Genomic DNA, 13670 nt, shown 5'->3' with positions numbered 1-13670 from the left:
AATGAATTTATTTCGGATAGTGTTTGCGGCTTTAGAACTTTGACTGCTCTGACACTTTATAAAACCCGCTAAACTTAATGCCCTCGAAAACTCAATTGGCAGTTGGTTTTCGAGTCGAACTGCCTCTTGGCAGGCAAGCGCAATAAATATGTATATAAGCGAAGCAATTCAATTTCCCCAGCACATACACCACATAATCCCTGACAGCTTAACGCTGCTTTACTAGGTCGCACACATGAACGGATAGTTAATTAACCATCAAGCACAATGGTCAAAAACAGGAGAGTACTTACATATATGCAGAAGATAGTGCATATAAGCTTGTTCAAAATGGAGAGCTCTTCTATCAAAGCCGCTCTTCGCTGGAACTCGTTGTGAAGAGCCTAATAAAGTGGACGTAGTTAAAGACTTAATTCAATTTATATCTCTTGCCCATAGTCTTGTTGAAATTCTGCTGTTAAAATTTGTTACGTTCCTAGAACTTTGGAGAAAAAACAATACACTTAGCCAATAGAAATATCTGGCTGTTAGCTACTGTTTCCAATGAAAACATCAACCCAAATATGTCTAACGCCTTTTGGCCACGGGCAATGCCTGCCTGGCCCAAGTCCAAGTGTGTCTGTGTCTACGTTCTGTGGCCCTTAATCTAGATTATGTGCCCTTCGAAAATTCAATGGGAATTGAAAATAATAAGAACATTGCTGAGCATGTTCAATTCGGTGAAAATTCCATGTGTGTATTAGTGTGTGTGTGTTGCTTTGCTGTGTGTGTGCTCGAGTACCTGGCGATTGGAATGGCTGCTGCGGCAGAAGGAACGGGTCGATGGCACGAAGTATTTGGCTTAGCAGTGGCCATTTTGGTATTTTCCATTTATTCGCTGGTGTTTTGCTTGGATTTGGTAGTTGGTTTCGGTTCTGGCTTGAAGACATAACCGTTTGCTGTTGATACCACCGCAGCTTTCAATAAAAACCAACTTTACCTCTGCCGCACGAGTGCTGTTCCAGCGGCAACAGCGCTGTCGTCCACATCTCTGTTTATTTTTTACTTTTTTTGGGTCACATATTTGGGGCATTACATTTTTATGGCATCCAATTTAAAGTTGAATTTAATTAAATGCTGAATGACACGCCTTACAGAGTTGCCAGCTCTAAGGATTCATAATATATTCAAAACACTTAAATGTCGCAATTTTCGCGCCGGTAAGGAAACTTTTTTCTCTTGAATGAAAATATTTACCAATTGCAGCCAGTTTCTGGTAATCTGAGTCTCGATTGCAATATTTTAAGAGTTAGTTCACCTTTTAGCTGGAATAGAAACACGAATCTTCAGGTTAATTCCTTTAAGTACCTGAAACAAAGGAGACCCGTCATAGTCAAGTCTGCGACACATGTAACAAAACAAATTCAATTTAATTTTAGGTAAGTAGATTCCATCTTGATGTATGAAAAAGTGTTTGTATATAACCGAAAGGTGTGTGCATCCTCAGCGATATGTACACACACACGCTTGTGTGTGAGGGAGTATGTATGTATGTATTTGGAGATATTTATGGAAATAGTGCACACGGGTGTGCTGTGGGTAAGTATTGTCAGTCGCCCGGCTCTGACAGCAAGTTTGTTTACTCCACTGTCACGGACTTGGCCAGGTTGCGCGGGCAGTCGACGTCGCAGCCACGCAGCACGGCAATGTGGTAGGAGAGCAGCTGCATGGGTATGACGGTGAGGATGCCTTGCAGACAGTCGACTGTGCGGGGAATCTCGAGGTTGCGCGACGAAAAGGCCTTTGTCTCCTCGTCGCCTTCTTCGCATATGATCACTGGGCAGCCCTTGCGCGAGGTCACTTGCTGCAATGCGTTCATGCACTTGACATAGACAGGATCGCGCAGCACGATCATCAGCACAGGCATCGAATCGTCCACAAGTGCCAATGGACCATGCTTCAATTCTCCGGCCATAATGCCCTCGCTGTGCATGTACGTCAGTTCCTTCACTTTCTGCGAGGGTAAATGAATATGGAGTACTTTAGATAAGTTTTACGATCAGTATGAGATTAGGATTTACCAAAGCGCCCTCCAGGCAGGTGGCGAAGTTGAAGCCGCGACCCATGATCAGCAGCGACTTGTGCTGATAGAGGTCCTTGGCCAGTTCCTGTACCTTGGAGTCGAGCTTGAGCACTTCGCGTATCTGATCAGGGAGCTTCGAGAGAGCGTGTAGAATCTCCAAGCGACGCTGCTGCAAGGACAGACGGTCCTCAGACATCACCAGCGCAAACATAACCAGCGATATAAACTGCGAGGTATATGCCTTGGTGGAGGCTACACCGATCTCAGGACCGGCATTGATGTGGACGCCGCAGTGCGATTCGCGGCAGATGCTGCTGCCCACGGTGTTGGTGATACCAACGATCAGAGCTCCGCGTTGCTTGCAATAGCGCAATGCCATCAAGGTGTCAGCCGTTTCGCCGGACTGCGAGATGAAGAAGCAGACGTCGTCACGGAATATGGGCGTGTTGCGGTCAAGGAAGTCGGAGGCCAGCTCAACCATAACCGGCAGCTCGGTCAGTTCCTCCAGTAGCTGACGCGTTGCCACGGCGCTGTGATAAGAGGTGCCACAGCCGATCAGCATAAGGCGACGGCAGCGCTTGATTTCCGGTATAAAGTCCTTGATGCCACCCAGCACGATAGCATTGTCATCAAAGCGAACACGTCCACGCATGGTGTTGACCACCGAATCGGGCTGCTCGAAGATCTCCTTTTGCATGAAGTAGTCGTAGTTGCCCTTCATGATCTGTTGTATTTCCATTTTCAGTGTGGTAATCTCACGTGCGTGTGGGTCATCCAGGCTCTTCTTCAGCCGATGGATGCTCAGAGTGCCATCCCTCACAGCAGCCACATCATCGTCCTGAAAGGAATTTGTATGAATTGCCGAATGAATGTTTGAAAATATTTTTATATAACAGGATCTCACCTCGAGGTAGATAACGCGATTTGTGTGCTCGATGACAGCTGAGGCATCCGAGGCAAAGAAATATTCAACCTCCTTCTCCTCCAGTGGCATGAATTCCGATGTGCTCTCCGAGCGCGGCAACACTGGCAATTCACGAGTTTGTCCATGTGGACGCAACTCTGTTCGGTTAATTTGGTATTTGAATGGTGTTGACGTTGCCGATTTGCATTTGAATCAGCACCAGCATTAGCATTTACAGTTGCAGTTGCAGTTGCCGTTGCAGGCAGCATTGCGATTGCGGTCGATGGCGATGGCGATGTCGATGTCGATAGAGTTGCATTTTGACCGAATTGACCAACGCGATGGGGACGGAACAATACGAGGCAGGCGGGACGCAATTGTCAGTATTGCAAGCAAGATGCATGTATTTATGTATTTATAGTGTGTGTGAACGTGTATGTGTGTATGTATATACATAGAGTAGAGAGAGAGAGAGTAATGCGGAAATTAGAAACGAAATATAATTATTGTCATCAGCACAGTAGGACAATAGCCGCAGGGCCCGTGCAACACAACGAACATTTTAAATTGAAATATTATAAAATTTCATGTAAGTCAAATGTCAATTGATAATTTAACGCTATAGTTTGACTATTTATTTGTCTTTCAATTGTAAGCACTTCTATGCAGCCTGCCACTGAGTTGATAAAATGTTGTTTTGTATTTAATTTAAATAATGGCTCGACATGTCTGCGAATAATTTCTTAATTTCTGGCTTTGCTACTTTTATTAAATTCCGTTTATCTATAAATTTGCTTGCAATTGACATTTTCCAGCAGTAATTGTCTGTAAGCTGATGTTTTTCTTAAAATAAAAACACACAACTTAGAAGAGATTGACAATTAATTCAGTTGATATTGTAAAATTAGGAAACCGAATTTAAAATACATAAGATAAATAAAAGATTGAGGGCGTGTAAGAATTGGAAATGCTCTAAGATGCATTTACATCTCAATTTAGCCAAAACCACACAAATAATCCCTTTAGATACGCTGTCAGGGAGCTTAACGAGTATATTCGCTTTTGTGCGAGGTCAATGTCCGTACGTTCGGCTGTCCGTTCGTCCGCCAAGAGACTATTAACTAACATATAACAACATCTACATACATGTAAAGATTAAATAAATTGATTTCCTAATTTAAATATGTATAATATATATTTTTTTATATACATTTTTTAGCTACGAACGAACATGATGCAGTCCATTGCACCCGTCTGTAATAAATTCTGCTATATTCAATTAAAATTCTCTAAAATGCGCAATGAATTTCTTAAGAGCGAAGGAAGCATGAAGGTGGTTTATTTTGGCCAACACGAAGCAAATAAGCATGAATAGTTTATAAAATATGGCTTTAATAAAACTAATATTGAAATTTAAAGTATTTACCTTGGGGCTTGCCTGAGTCGGTATCTAGATAAATGCGAGAGAGAAAATAAAAAAATATTGAGTAAAATGTTAAAATACGACCTCAGCTTAGCTTAACTTAAGTATCAGCACCGGCACCAAAGGGTTTATAAAGTTAATTGAATTTGGAGTGAAGCGATAAAAAGTTAGTAGAGTTTGATACGAGACACAGATACCCAGCCACCGGCAGAAGGCCGAGCTTGATAGAGTTTGGATTTAGATTAGTTGACTACCTTGATCGGCGCTCAGTTGCTTGTCATCTAAACGTTGGAAATTAACACAGGGGATCAGCAGAGATGCGGCAAACGAGGAAGAAGGGTCGCCAAAGGATGTATTTTGGGGCGATAGTGTTGAAATGTTTCAGAGTGTCGTCAGGGAGCGACAGTTGGTTATTTGGAAAAGAGAACGAACACGCATAACACAGACAGATACGAGTATGTACATATATTGAGATAAAAGACAAGAGATATCGTTGTGTGAAATATAGCAAAGAAGAGACTCTACTGAAAGATAACTCCTTTTGTTGCGCCAGCATCGCTTACCTTTGCCGTACAGAATGGGAATGTGATCTGTGGCCAATCGGGTCTTTGTCTTAATAGCGACGAGCAGTGGAGAGCTCCGACGCGAGGCAACACACTCGCCTGGGAAATACTTCGATTTAACAGCAATGGCAAATGCGCCTTCCTTTAATGGAAATGGACGCAACATGAGTAGTCTATACATAATGGGTTTCCGCCTGAATAGGGTTCACTTACCACTTGCTGAATGGCCTGCTCCACCAGCTCCCGGAATGAGTAGTTCGGATGCTTTTTCCACAGGTGATGCACAAGCTTGGCAAAGACCTCCGTGTCTGTGTCCGACTCGAATTCGTAGCCCTTCTTTGACAGGAAGGTCTTGACGTCGTTGTAGTTGGTAATAATGCCATTGTGAACCACAACGAAGCTATTGCCCTCATCCGAGCGCTGCGGATGCGAGTTGCGTTCACAGGGCACACCGTGGGTGGCCCAACGTGTATGTGCAATGCCAACGTGAGTATTCACCGGCTCACTGTACTCCCCTCCGCTGAAGTCTGTGGACGTGCATTGTAATTGGATTAACAACAGTTGCTAACATCTATCAAATTCAGCTACGACTTACGCTCTTGAATGGCATCCTCCAGCACCTTGACCTTGCCGGTGCGCTTAACCATCACAATGTCCTTGTTGTCGGGCGAGTCGATGGCCACACCGGTAGAGTCATAGCCTCGGTATTCCAGACGCTTCAAGCCAGTCACCAACAGATCCAGCACCTCCTGGCGGGACTTGGGTGTTAGATAATTCAAGTATGCGAAAATTCCTATAGACAAAGGAGGATATATGTTGCATAAAAAGATTTATTTATATATAACAAATATCAGAAAACAAATCGAAATTAATATAAGATTAATATGCAATAAACTCATTTTGCAAGAGCTGAAGTTATTGCGTCCCAGCCCAAAACCCAACCAGTTATGAGGAAATCTGCATCAGAAACCAGTTTGGGATTGGGCCTTTCAGGTAAGTGCACTGCTTGAAAAAGTGGCTTAGCGGCTTTGTTACCGTCCACTTGAAGTTATTTTTGGAGTGGAGCGAGGCGAAAGGCCACCAAGTATAGTCCAGTATAAAGTAGTTATAAATCTGCAGCTGTATTATAGCAAACGAAGGCATTAATATCATTCCATAATATTAATAAATTTTGGTTTAAGTGATTTTCAGGATATATCTTTTCTCAGCCTTTTGAATAAATTTAATATTGATTTGCTTTGCATTAACTGGAACAAAACTGCTAAAATTATTACCTAAAAAGTCATGGACGATTTCATGCTAAGGCAATTAGTTTCTGAGAATTACTTACCACACATTTTGTCGCTTTGTTACTAGGAGAATGTCGCTTAAATTTTCCTTTTGGTAATATCTTAAAATTAAAAAAAAAATTCAAAAATTAATTAATATATTTTTAGTTTCAAACAATGTTCAGTTCAGTAAAGAAGGCATAAATTATGCATATAGATATGTAAATACATAATCTTGAAGAGTGTATCTAATAGTCATCACCTGTGATTTGTTGTACCCAACACTTACACAAACCTGGCTCAAAACCCAAATAAAGAGAGACTTAATTTTAAAGAGTGCTACTTGTTATACTCGGACTCTCAGTGTTGCTGAGTGTGCTTATGTGTGTGTATTTACATGCGCACGGGTATTCTTATCAGCATGTCAACGCTTCAGAATCTTTCTTTCCGCTGCGGATACCGGTTACTTTGGTCTGTGAAGTACTAGTTCGAGGTCCCGTTCTCGTTCCCGCTGCTGCTGCTGCTGCTGCTGCGTAAACACGATTTCTCAGTTTTAAATCAAATGGCAATTTCTTGTATTCAAGTTTCTTGTTTTGGTTTTGACTCTTAACACCCTGTAACCAGGCATATATTGGCAATGAAGACATGTGAGACTAGAGATTTTGTTAAAATATGTTAAGCATTTTGATTAACAAAGCGAAATTAATAGTTGAAGACTTTTCAATAGCATTTTGGATAAGCACTCAAAACAAAGTTTCAAATGCTTTTGGATTATCTGCTTGGTATAGGGTATAACATAGTCGAGCTCATTTTTTCAAACTGGTATTTATAGCTCTTTGTTTTTATCTAGTTATATGCGTCGCAAAAGAGATGTTTACATATATATATATATATATATATATATATATATATTCATAGATGTGATTGGGAGCGACTACAGGTTCGGGTCTGTACTGTGTCTGTAAGTGTAAGGCCTACGTTTGTAGTAGAGTTTATGCATGTTGATTTGAATCGGCATAGCTACTGTGTACCCATAAGTTAGAGCATAATTTCTCTTGAATGAGCGTAACGATTTGGAATTTTTATCATTTGGCACAAAACGTGTTTACTACGCTCTGTGCTAGAGTGTGGGGTAAGTACTCAGGTGCAACACGTACTGGGGTTGTGTTGTGTGTGTGCGTATGTGCCGCCTCCGCCTCTCTGCGGGTCGGCAGTTGCTGCTGGTGAGTGTGACAGAATTCTTGAAAGCTCTCACATGCAGCCTTGCCACGTCTTTCACTGTTTCTCCAGTGGCAATCGTCAATAGTTAACATGCACTCCCTGCCCGGCTCAGCAGCACCTCAGTCACGCCCGTTGACTGTGATTGGCATTTTTAATTTGCCCTCCGGTGCCGGCCAGGTGCCAGAGCCAACAGCTTCGAGTGGCCAGCAGAGACGTAGCAGAGCGTAATACGGTAATTAAAACGATTCAACCATTCAGAATTCATCTGCAATCATTTTGTTCTGGTGTTTCACAGTGGCAACCATGTCACACGCTCTGGCTCGGCTCAATAAAAACGTAAACGGATTGGGCCATGCTATCCACTAATGAATCAGTTGTCAGTACATAGCCCCCAAAAGCGACTTATCACACATAGATAAGAGCGTCAAGCAGACAGAATAGTTGCCACCAGTCAAACAGACGATCATAAAAACGAAAAGTACATTACATATTACATTACATTACATAAATAACAGCAATAAGTATCGAGTGAACCTGCCCCTGCTTATCAGAAGAAATTAACAAAATTGATTCATTGACTTCATCCTAGTTAAGCAACTGGATTGGGAGAAACTTAAGCTGTCGTTCCGATATTAACTATAAATATTTCCTCTAGCTAAAGGCAGTTTGGCTTTACATGGATTTCTGGGAATCATAGCTCTAGAATCGGAAGTTGCCAGGCAGTTATCAGCTAATTACTTGCACAACTATTAATAACAATAGTTCGCTGAAGTTGATAAACAAATATAAGTGGGCATTGCAATTGCTGCCATATTGACACTCTTTGTGCATCAGCTTTGGACCGACCTCATCTAGTCGAACAGTTGAGTAAACTCGAGTGGAGCATGCCTTGGCATTGCCCCGTGGCTTGTTTGCTGGCTCGAGACGAAAACACTATGTTGTTTATTCAGTTTGTATGTGAACTGTATGATATTTCTGAATGTTGCCACATATTTTAAGCTTGTTTCTCTTTCGGTATTTATGAAGTCGCCTGCATTTACTTGGGGTACTTGCAACTTTTTTATCAGTTCAGTTTTGGTTTTATTTATTTATTTGTGCATGTTACTCTGCCGCGGTGTGGGTGTGGGTGTGTGCGTGTGTGAGAGCTTGTACGCTTGCGGTCTGAAAGAGCAATCATCGGCGCTGCAAACAGCGAACAGGTATTTTATATAAGACGAGACAACAAATTTTGACCGCAATTTCGGGTTTAAATCGGGTTTTGTTGCCCCATAACATTTTCGTGTTGTTCGGTTGCTTTTGCATTGTGTTATTAAATAATTCAATTAGTGCTTGTTGCGCTGGCAACACCGCAACACCATACCACCGCAGCACCAATTTCGCACCACTCACTCAATTGCGGTACCAAAATTTAAAAATGCGCAAAGTGTTCCATCTAGCACCTTATCCAGTTTGTGTGGGTGTGGGTAGTTGGCTTTATATTTGAGTGTAGCACTTAACATTACAAACTCCAGATTTGTTTTGATAAACACATAAAAACACTTCGAGCAGCTCCACTATACACTATACACTAGACACTAGACACTCACACGGTATGCACAGGTCGTTGTTGTTGGCTTATTTAATTGCCTGTGTGGTATTGTCTTTGAGTTTGACGTGGTAACTGGTTGGCTCGGGTCTGGTAACGCACTCGCTGCTGGTCAACTCCGCTGTGAAATGAACACTGAGCTCGCTCTGAAAAGAAACACACACTAAATGCGCTGCTTTTATAGGCCAGCCACGGGTATCGACGACGCCAGCGTCATCGCCGGTTCCACATTGGCGCTGCGATCGTTTTTGCCAAACACTGAGAGGCAGAGCAACAGCCAGAGGCATAGCCTACTCACATTCACACTCAAGCTGCCACTCACACTCACACGCACACTCACACTCACACGAATACATTCAACTAAAGCAACAATTGGGAGAGCAAAAGCAAAAGCAAATGCCGTTGTAGCTTCAGAAGTCGGTTACGCTTATCGCGAGCATTAAAGAGCACGAACTCGATAAATGCCTTTCTGTTGTGCTGGTCGTTAGCTTGTAGCAGACACTGTATTAATGTTTGCTAATAACAAAATACAATATATTATTAGACATCCTATTTAAATAAAGTTGTTTATATGGCGAGCATCTTAAAATAATATTTATTTTGTTTAATATAAAATTAAGAAGTTCAGATGCGCGGAATGAGTATATCAAGCGCTGCGTTTCTAAACTTCCGACTTTAGCTAGAACAATCAATAGTAATTAATTGGCTCTATCAATTATATGTCTTCTAGGTAAAGTTAATTTTAGCTGACACAAAAACTAGTTTATTATATTTCTTCATAATCAAAGTCAGATATCAGAAATGTCGAAGCATAATCATCAAATATAGATTTCCATAAACTAATAACATATTACACAGTATTACTCCTCTTACACATCCATCACAGAGTAAATGCCCCGCACTAAAAAAACACTCGTTTGGCTCGTGCTCTTCAATGCTTGCCGATAAGCGTAGCTTCTGCTATAGCACTGGAGTATGACATTTGCCTATGCTCCCACAGTTGTTGCTACTTTTAGTAAGTGTGAGTGCGAGTGTGAGTGTGATTATGAGTGTGAGTGCGAGTGTGAGTGATGAAATTGAGCCCTTAAGCTGTGTCTCCAGCTCTGGCTCTCGGTGTTTGACATAAATGGCCGCTGTGCAAAGCCAGCTTTGCTTTGCTGCTCTGAATTTAAGCTTTGTGTTTCAAAAAAGTTTATAGACCTGTACATCTTTATTAACCTAATGAAATTCTGAAAATAACAAAAATTTAATTAAGTTATTGGAATTCGTGCAAACTTGCACGGTATCAAATTTTAGACATTTTGCTAAACTCTCAGCTTTGATTACAATTTTAGCCTGCAGTGGATTGCCTTTTTGGTAATAAGTAAAACCTATTCCTTATGTGAAACTCTAGCAAATACACGATCATTTAGTTGCCTCCCCTCTGACATTTGTTGCACAACTTAGTTGCAGGGCTTTAAAATCGTTCACAAACTTGTTTTCTGCGACATTCGATATTCCAAAAAGTTTCAATTGAACTCTGGCATTTGGTTTGCAGTTGTGTGTCTGTTTAATTATTTGGCTTATTCAATCTGAGACAGATTGATTTGACTTTTAGCTTCGCATCAGGCAGATTGGCATTAAATGCAATCGAATTTCGTTTTTATCTCTGCTGAACATGGGTTTTCAAATTAAATATCAATTAATTAATTTTGTAGATGACAAAGGAAATCAGCATATGCGAGTTGTTTTAATGCGCTCAAGTAATGCAGCATAGAAAAAGCCAGTTTTTAATTTAATTTATTTTTAATCAACACTTTTACCCATTCCTTGTCTCTATCTGTCCATCATTTTGTTGCACTGCATTAATTGCTCCAACTGATGTGCCAATACTATTTATAAAAAAAAGGTCGCTTGCCATTTGCCACTTGCCGCCTGCTACACACTTTTTTGTGACTACATTTAATATGCAATATGTATAAATTCATAAAATGCATGCTGCAGCTTTGAAAAAAAAGAGTACAAATAATAAAATAATATAAAAATAATGGAAAATCGAAAATGTGAATATTTAATTTGGCATACAATGTGTTCAAATTAAAAATAGGCGTTGGACACATGTAGAAAATACATATGAAAATAAATATGCGGCGCCCGAGGCTGGCTGGAGTAGAGTACGAGTATTGCCAAACCCCCAAACCGGTTCAATATACAAATTATGCGTGAACAGAAATAATATCTAAGCTCAGCACCGGTTTCCATATGTCAGTTTATAACCTGAACCGTAAATTATAAATATTCATGATTTCTTTTTCTAACTCTGCTGTCTATACTATCCGAGTTTTGGTATTTCTTTCGTCTGCTGCTTCACTTACCGCAGTCAGTTTTTGTTTTGCTCACAACAGCTGACCTTGACTTCCATTCGAAAGGAAAAGTGATGCTACAACAGGCGATGCGATGCGGATCAAAAACCTGTCTGCCCAATGGAAGCACTCCAGGTGCTATGCTAAAAAACATCGTAATAAGTTATATTTGATGAAATGAAATGAGAATGAGAAAAATGATAGCTCTAATCTCGTTTAGCCCTATTAGTACGTAGTATTATCCAAAGTTTTATTGTTCTAATTCCTATGTCTGCTTTTTGCCATCAACTCCCTCTCATCATGCATGGGTATTGCTTCCTTGTAAATAGCAAGCTGTATTCAGTGTTGGTGAAAAACAAGTTTTGAGTGGATTGGTTAACAATGTCTGGCCACGAGAAGTATCGACTGCAAATCGCAATCAATCCGGCCTGGCTGACCTTGTGTTTAAACGTCTTGCACTACCGCCAGACCTCTTACTTCCACGCTATTGGCAATAGTCGGGCAATGCAACTGCTGACCCTCAACTAGTCGGAGAACAGTAACAATTAGTAAAGTTCATTATAACTTATGAAATATAAAATCGAAATTGTGCAAAAATAGTTGGTCTGCGACACGTCAGTTGCTATTAGAGCCAATACGGAAAACACATACTTCACAGACAAGTTTAACAACGTAATAAGTTAGGTGTGGCCGACGTGAATCAAAATAGAAAAGTGTTGTGCTTATCAATGCAATGATAACTAAAAACTACAAACAAACCAAACTATTTGCCAATAATATAATGAAAGCGCTGATGCAAGACAGTATTGAATCAGGAAAAAGACAAACAATTGCCACAAAATTTGATTAATTTCAAGTCACTTTGAATAATGAATTTTGAGTGCATTTATCGAAATGAAATTAAATAACAATTCGTTAAAAATAATTAAAAAAAGCAATATGTTCATCATAAGGTAAACACTTTTTACCTCTTGCCTCGCCAACCTCTTTCTGACGACTGCACACAAAATGTCTAAGGTTGACTTTCCAAGTTTGAGCTGTAAGAGCAAATTAAAATTAAATACGACATGTGTGCAGGTGTATCCTTGACAGGATGAAGAGCTCTAGCTGCTTGAGAACTGGCAAAGCACTTGTAGCAAATGAAATTACATTAATTCATTTGAAACAAATTGGTTGAAGTACGCGCCAGCTCGTTTGACATCATGAACTGAGCCAAAGAACTTTTGGCATTTGTTGTACCATCACGGCCAGGACCCCTTAAGTTGTCCCCCGTCTAGACACACTTTAAGTGCTGTGAGCAATAAAAACTCCAAATCCAAATCCAAATACTTATCTAGCTGTGAAAACACTTTAACATACGACGCCATCGTGCGACTCAAATGAGCTTTGCGCTAAAATTGAACAAATTGTTCCCTAAAGACTTCACTATTGTGTGAAGTTGAATATGATTGCTATGCAGCTTAATAGAGTGAAGTCAGAGCTTATATATTTTGTTTTAAATATTTATAAAGATTTGCGTTTACAGTCACATATTGTTCCACTGTTAAAAAGGGAGTAAGACATGATCATTTCTTTTCCTTATTTGCTTTCGGAATGCACGCTTCAGTGTGAAATTTCTCCAATTTATTATGGTATATTTATGTGAAAGGGTACGAGGTCTAATGCCAGCCGGCACTTTGTTTATTTGTATAAAAATTTTACAATAATATGGAACAACTGAACTAAAGGCAAATTCACAGCGGCCATTAATTAAATTTATGCACGGCCAAGGACGAGGCTCCTGGCAGCAAAAACATCAGGCGGAAGAGCCAAACAACACGGCAGTTGGCGGTTGCGGCAAGAGCTATGGCTATGGCGATTGTGACAATGGTGGTGCCGTCGATGCTGCTCGGTGGTTGCAACAACTTGTGTCCTGCTCAGCCACAATAAGAGGCAAGACCGAAAAAGTATGAAAAAGCCGAGCAGCAAAGCAAAGGACTCGTATATATAAAACGAGAAAATATTTCAAATAATTCGCTTGCCTGCGCTTGGCTCGGTCGGTCGGACGTTCTGTGTGTAGTTGGGGGCATGGGTGGTGTGAACGGTCTGGATGCTGTGACTGGTGGCGGCGGGACTAAGACGCAACTGGGCTGCTTGTGGCGGCACCAATTATGGAAGTAAAATTTATTATTTTTTATTGTTGCTGCAAAGTAAATCGAGTGTTTGTTGTTATCGTGTGTGTGTGTGTGTGTGTGATTGTTGTGTTTTCATATTTTGCCATGACTATGCGGCCATTGTGTACAATTTTCACATGTCGGCGATG

At 40.8% G+C, this 13670-nt stretch overlaps 1 protein-coding gene across 4 annotated transcripts; it reads right to left on the bottom strand.

Moving 5' to 3' along the window:
- Nucleotides 1-1422: 1422 nt before the first annotated feature.
- Nucleotides 1423-9250, bottom strand: LOC111598756 (glutamine--fructose-6-phosphate aminotransferase [isomerizing] 1-like). Of its 4 annotated transcripts, none has more exons than XM_023314185.2 (10): nt 9028-9250; nt 6283-6342; nt 5548-5745; nt 5166-5479; nt 4953-5094; nt 4644-4670; nt 4393-4416; nt 2967-3088; nt 2061-2900; nt 1423-1993 (listed from the first exon to the last, which is right to left on the bottom strand). In XM_023314185.2, the coding sequence occupies exons 2-10, from the start codon at nt 6287-6289 to the stop codon at nt 1619-1621; spliced, it is 2049 nt and encodes a 682-aa protein (XP_023169953.2). In that variant the 5' UTR covers nt 6290-6342; nt 9028-9250; the 3' UTR covers nt 1423-1618. The 4 variants fall into 4 exon arrangements, with proteins under 4 accessions (XP_023169953.2, XP_023169935.2, XP_023169944.2 ...); XM_023314167.2 differs by having other exon boundaries at nt 2967-3124; nt 9030-9250; XM_023314176.2 differs by lacking the exon at nt 4644-4670 and having other exon boundaries at nt 2967-3124.
- Between the last annotated feature and the right edge of the window lie 4420 nt (nt 9251-13670).

The sequence above is a fragment of the Drosophila hydei genome, unplaced genomic scaffold, assembly GCF_003285905.1.
Source record: "Drosophila hydei strain 15085-1641.00,03,60 unplaced genomic scaffold, DhydRS2 tig00008119-arrow-pilon, whole genome shotgun sequence".
NCBI classification, from domain to species: Eukaryota; Metazoa; Arthropoda; class Insecta; order Diptera; family Drosophilidae; genus Drosophila; species Drosophila hydei.
Note: the sequence above shows the minus strand (reverse complement) of the source record. Positions and strands in the feature narration are given on the sequence as shown.

Bases quoted from the DNA above. Each gene is read 5' to 3' on its own strand.
- LOC111598756 (XM_023314167.2), bottom strand. The intron at 5,480-5,547 runs GTAAGTCGTAGC...GCACGTCCACAG, and splicing joins GGAGGATGCCATTCAAGAGC to ACTTCAGCGGAGGGGAGTAC. The intron at 2,901-2,966 runs GTGAGATCCTGT...AATTCCTTTCAG, and splicing joins ATCGCGTTATCTACCTCGAG to GACGATGATGTGGCTGCTGT.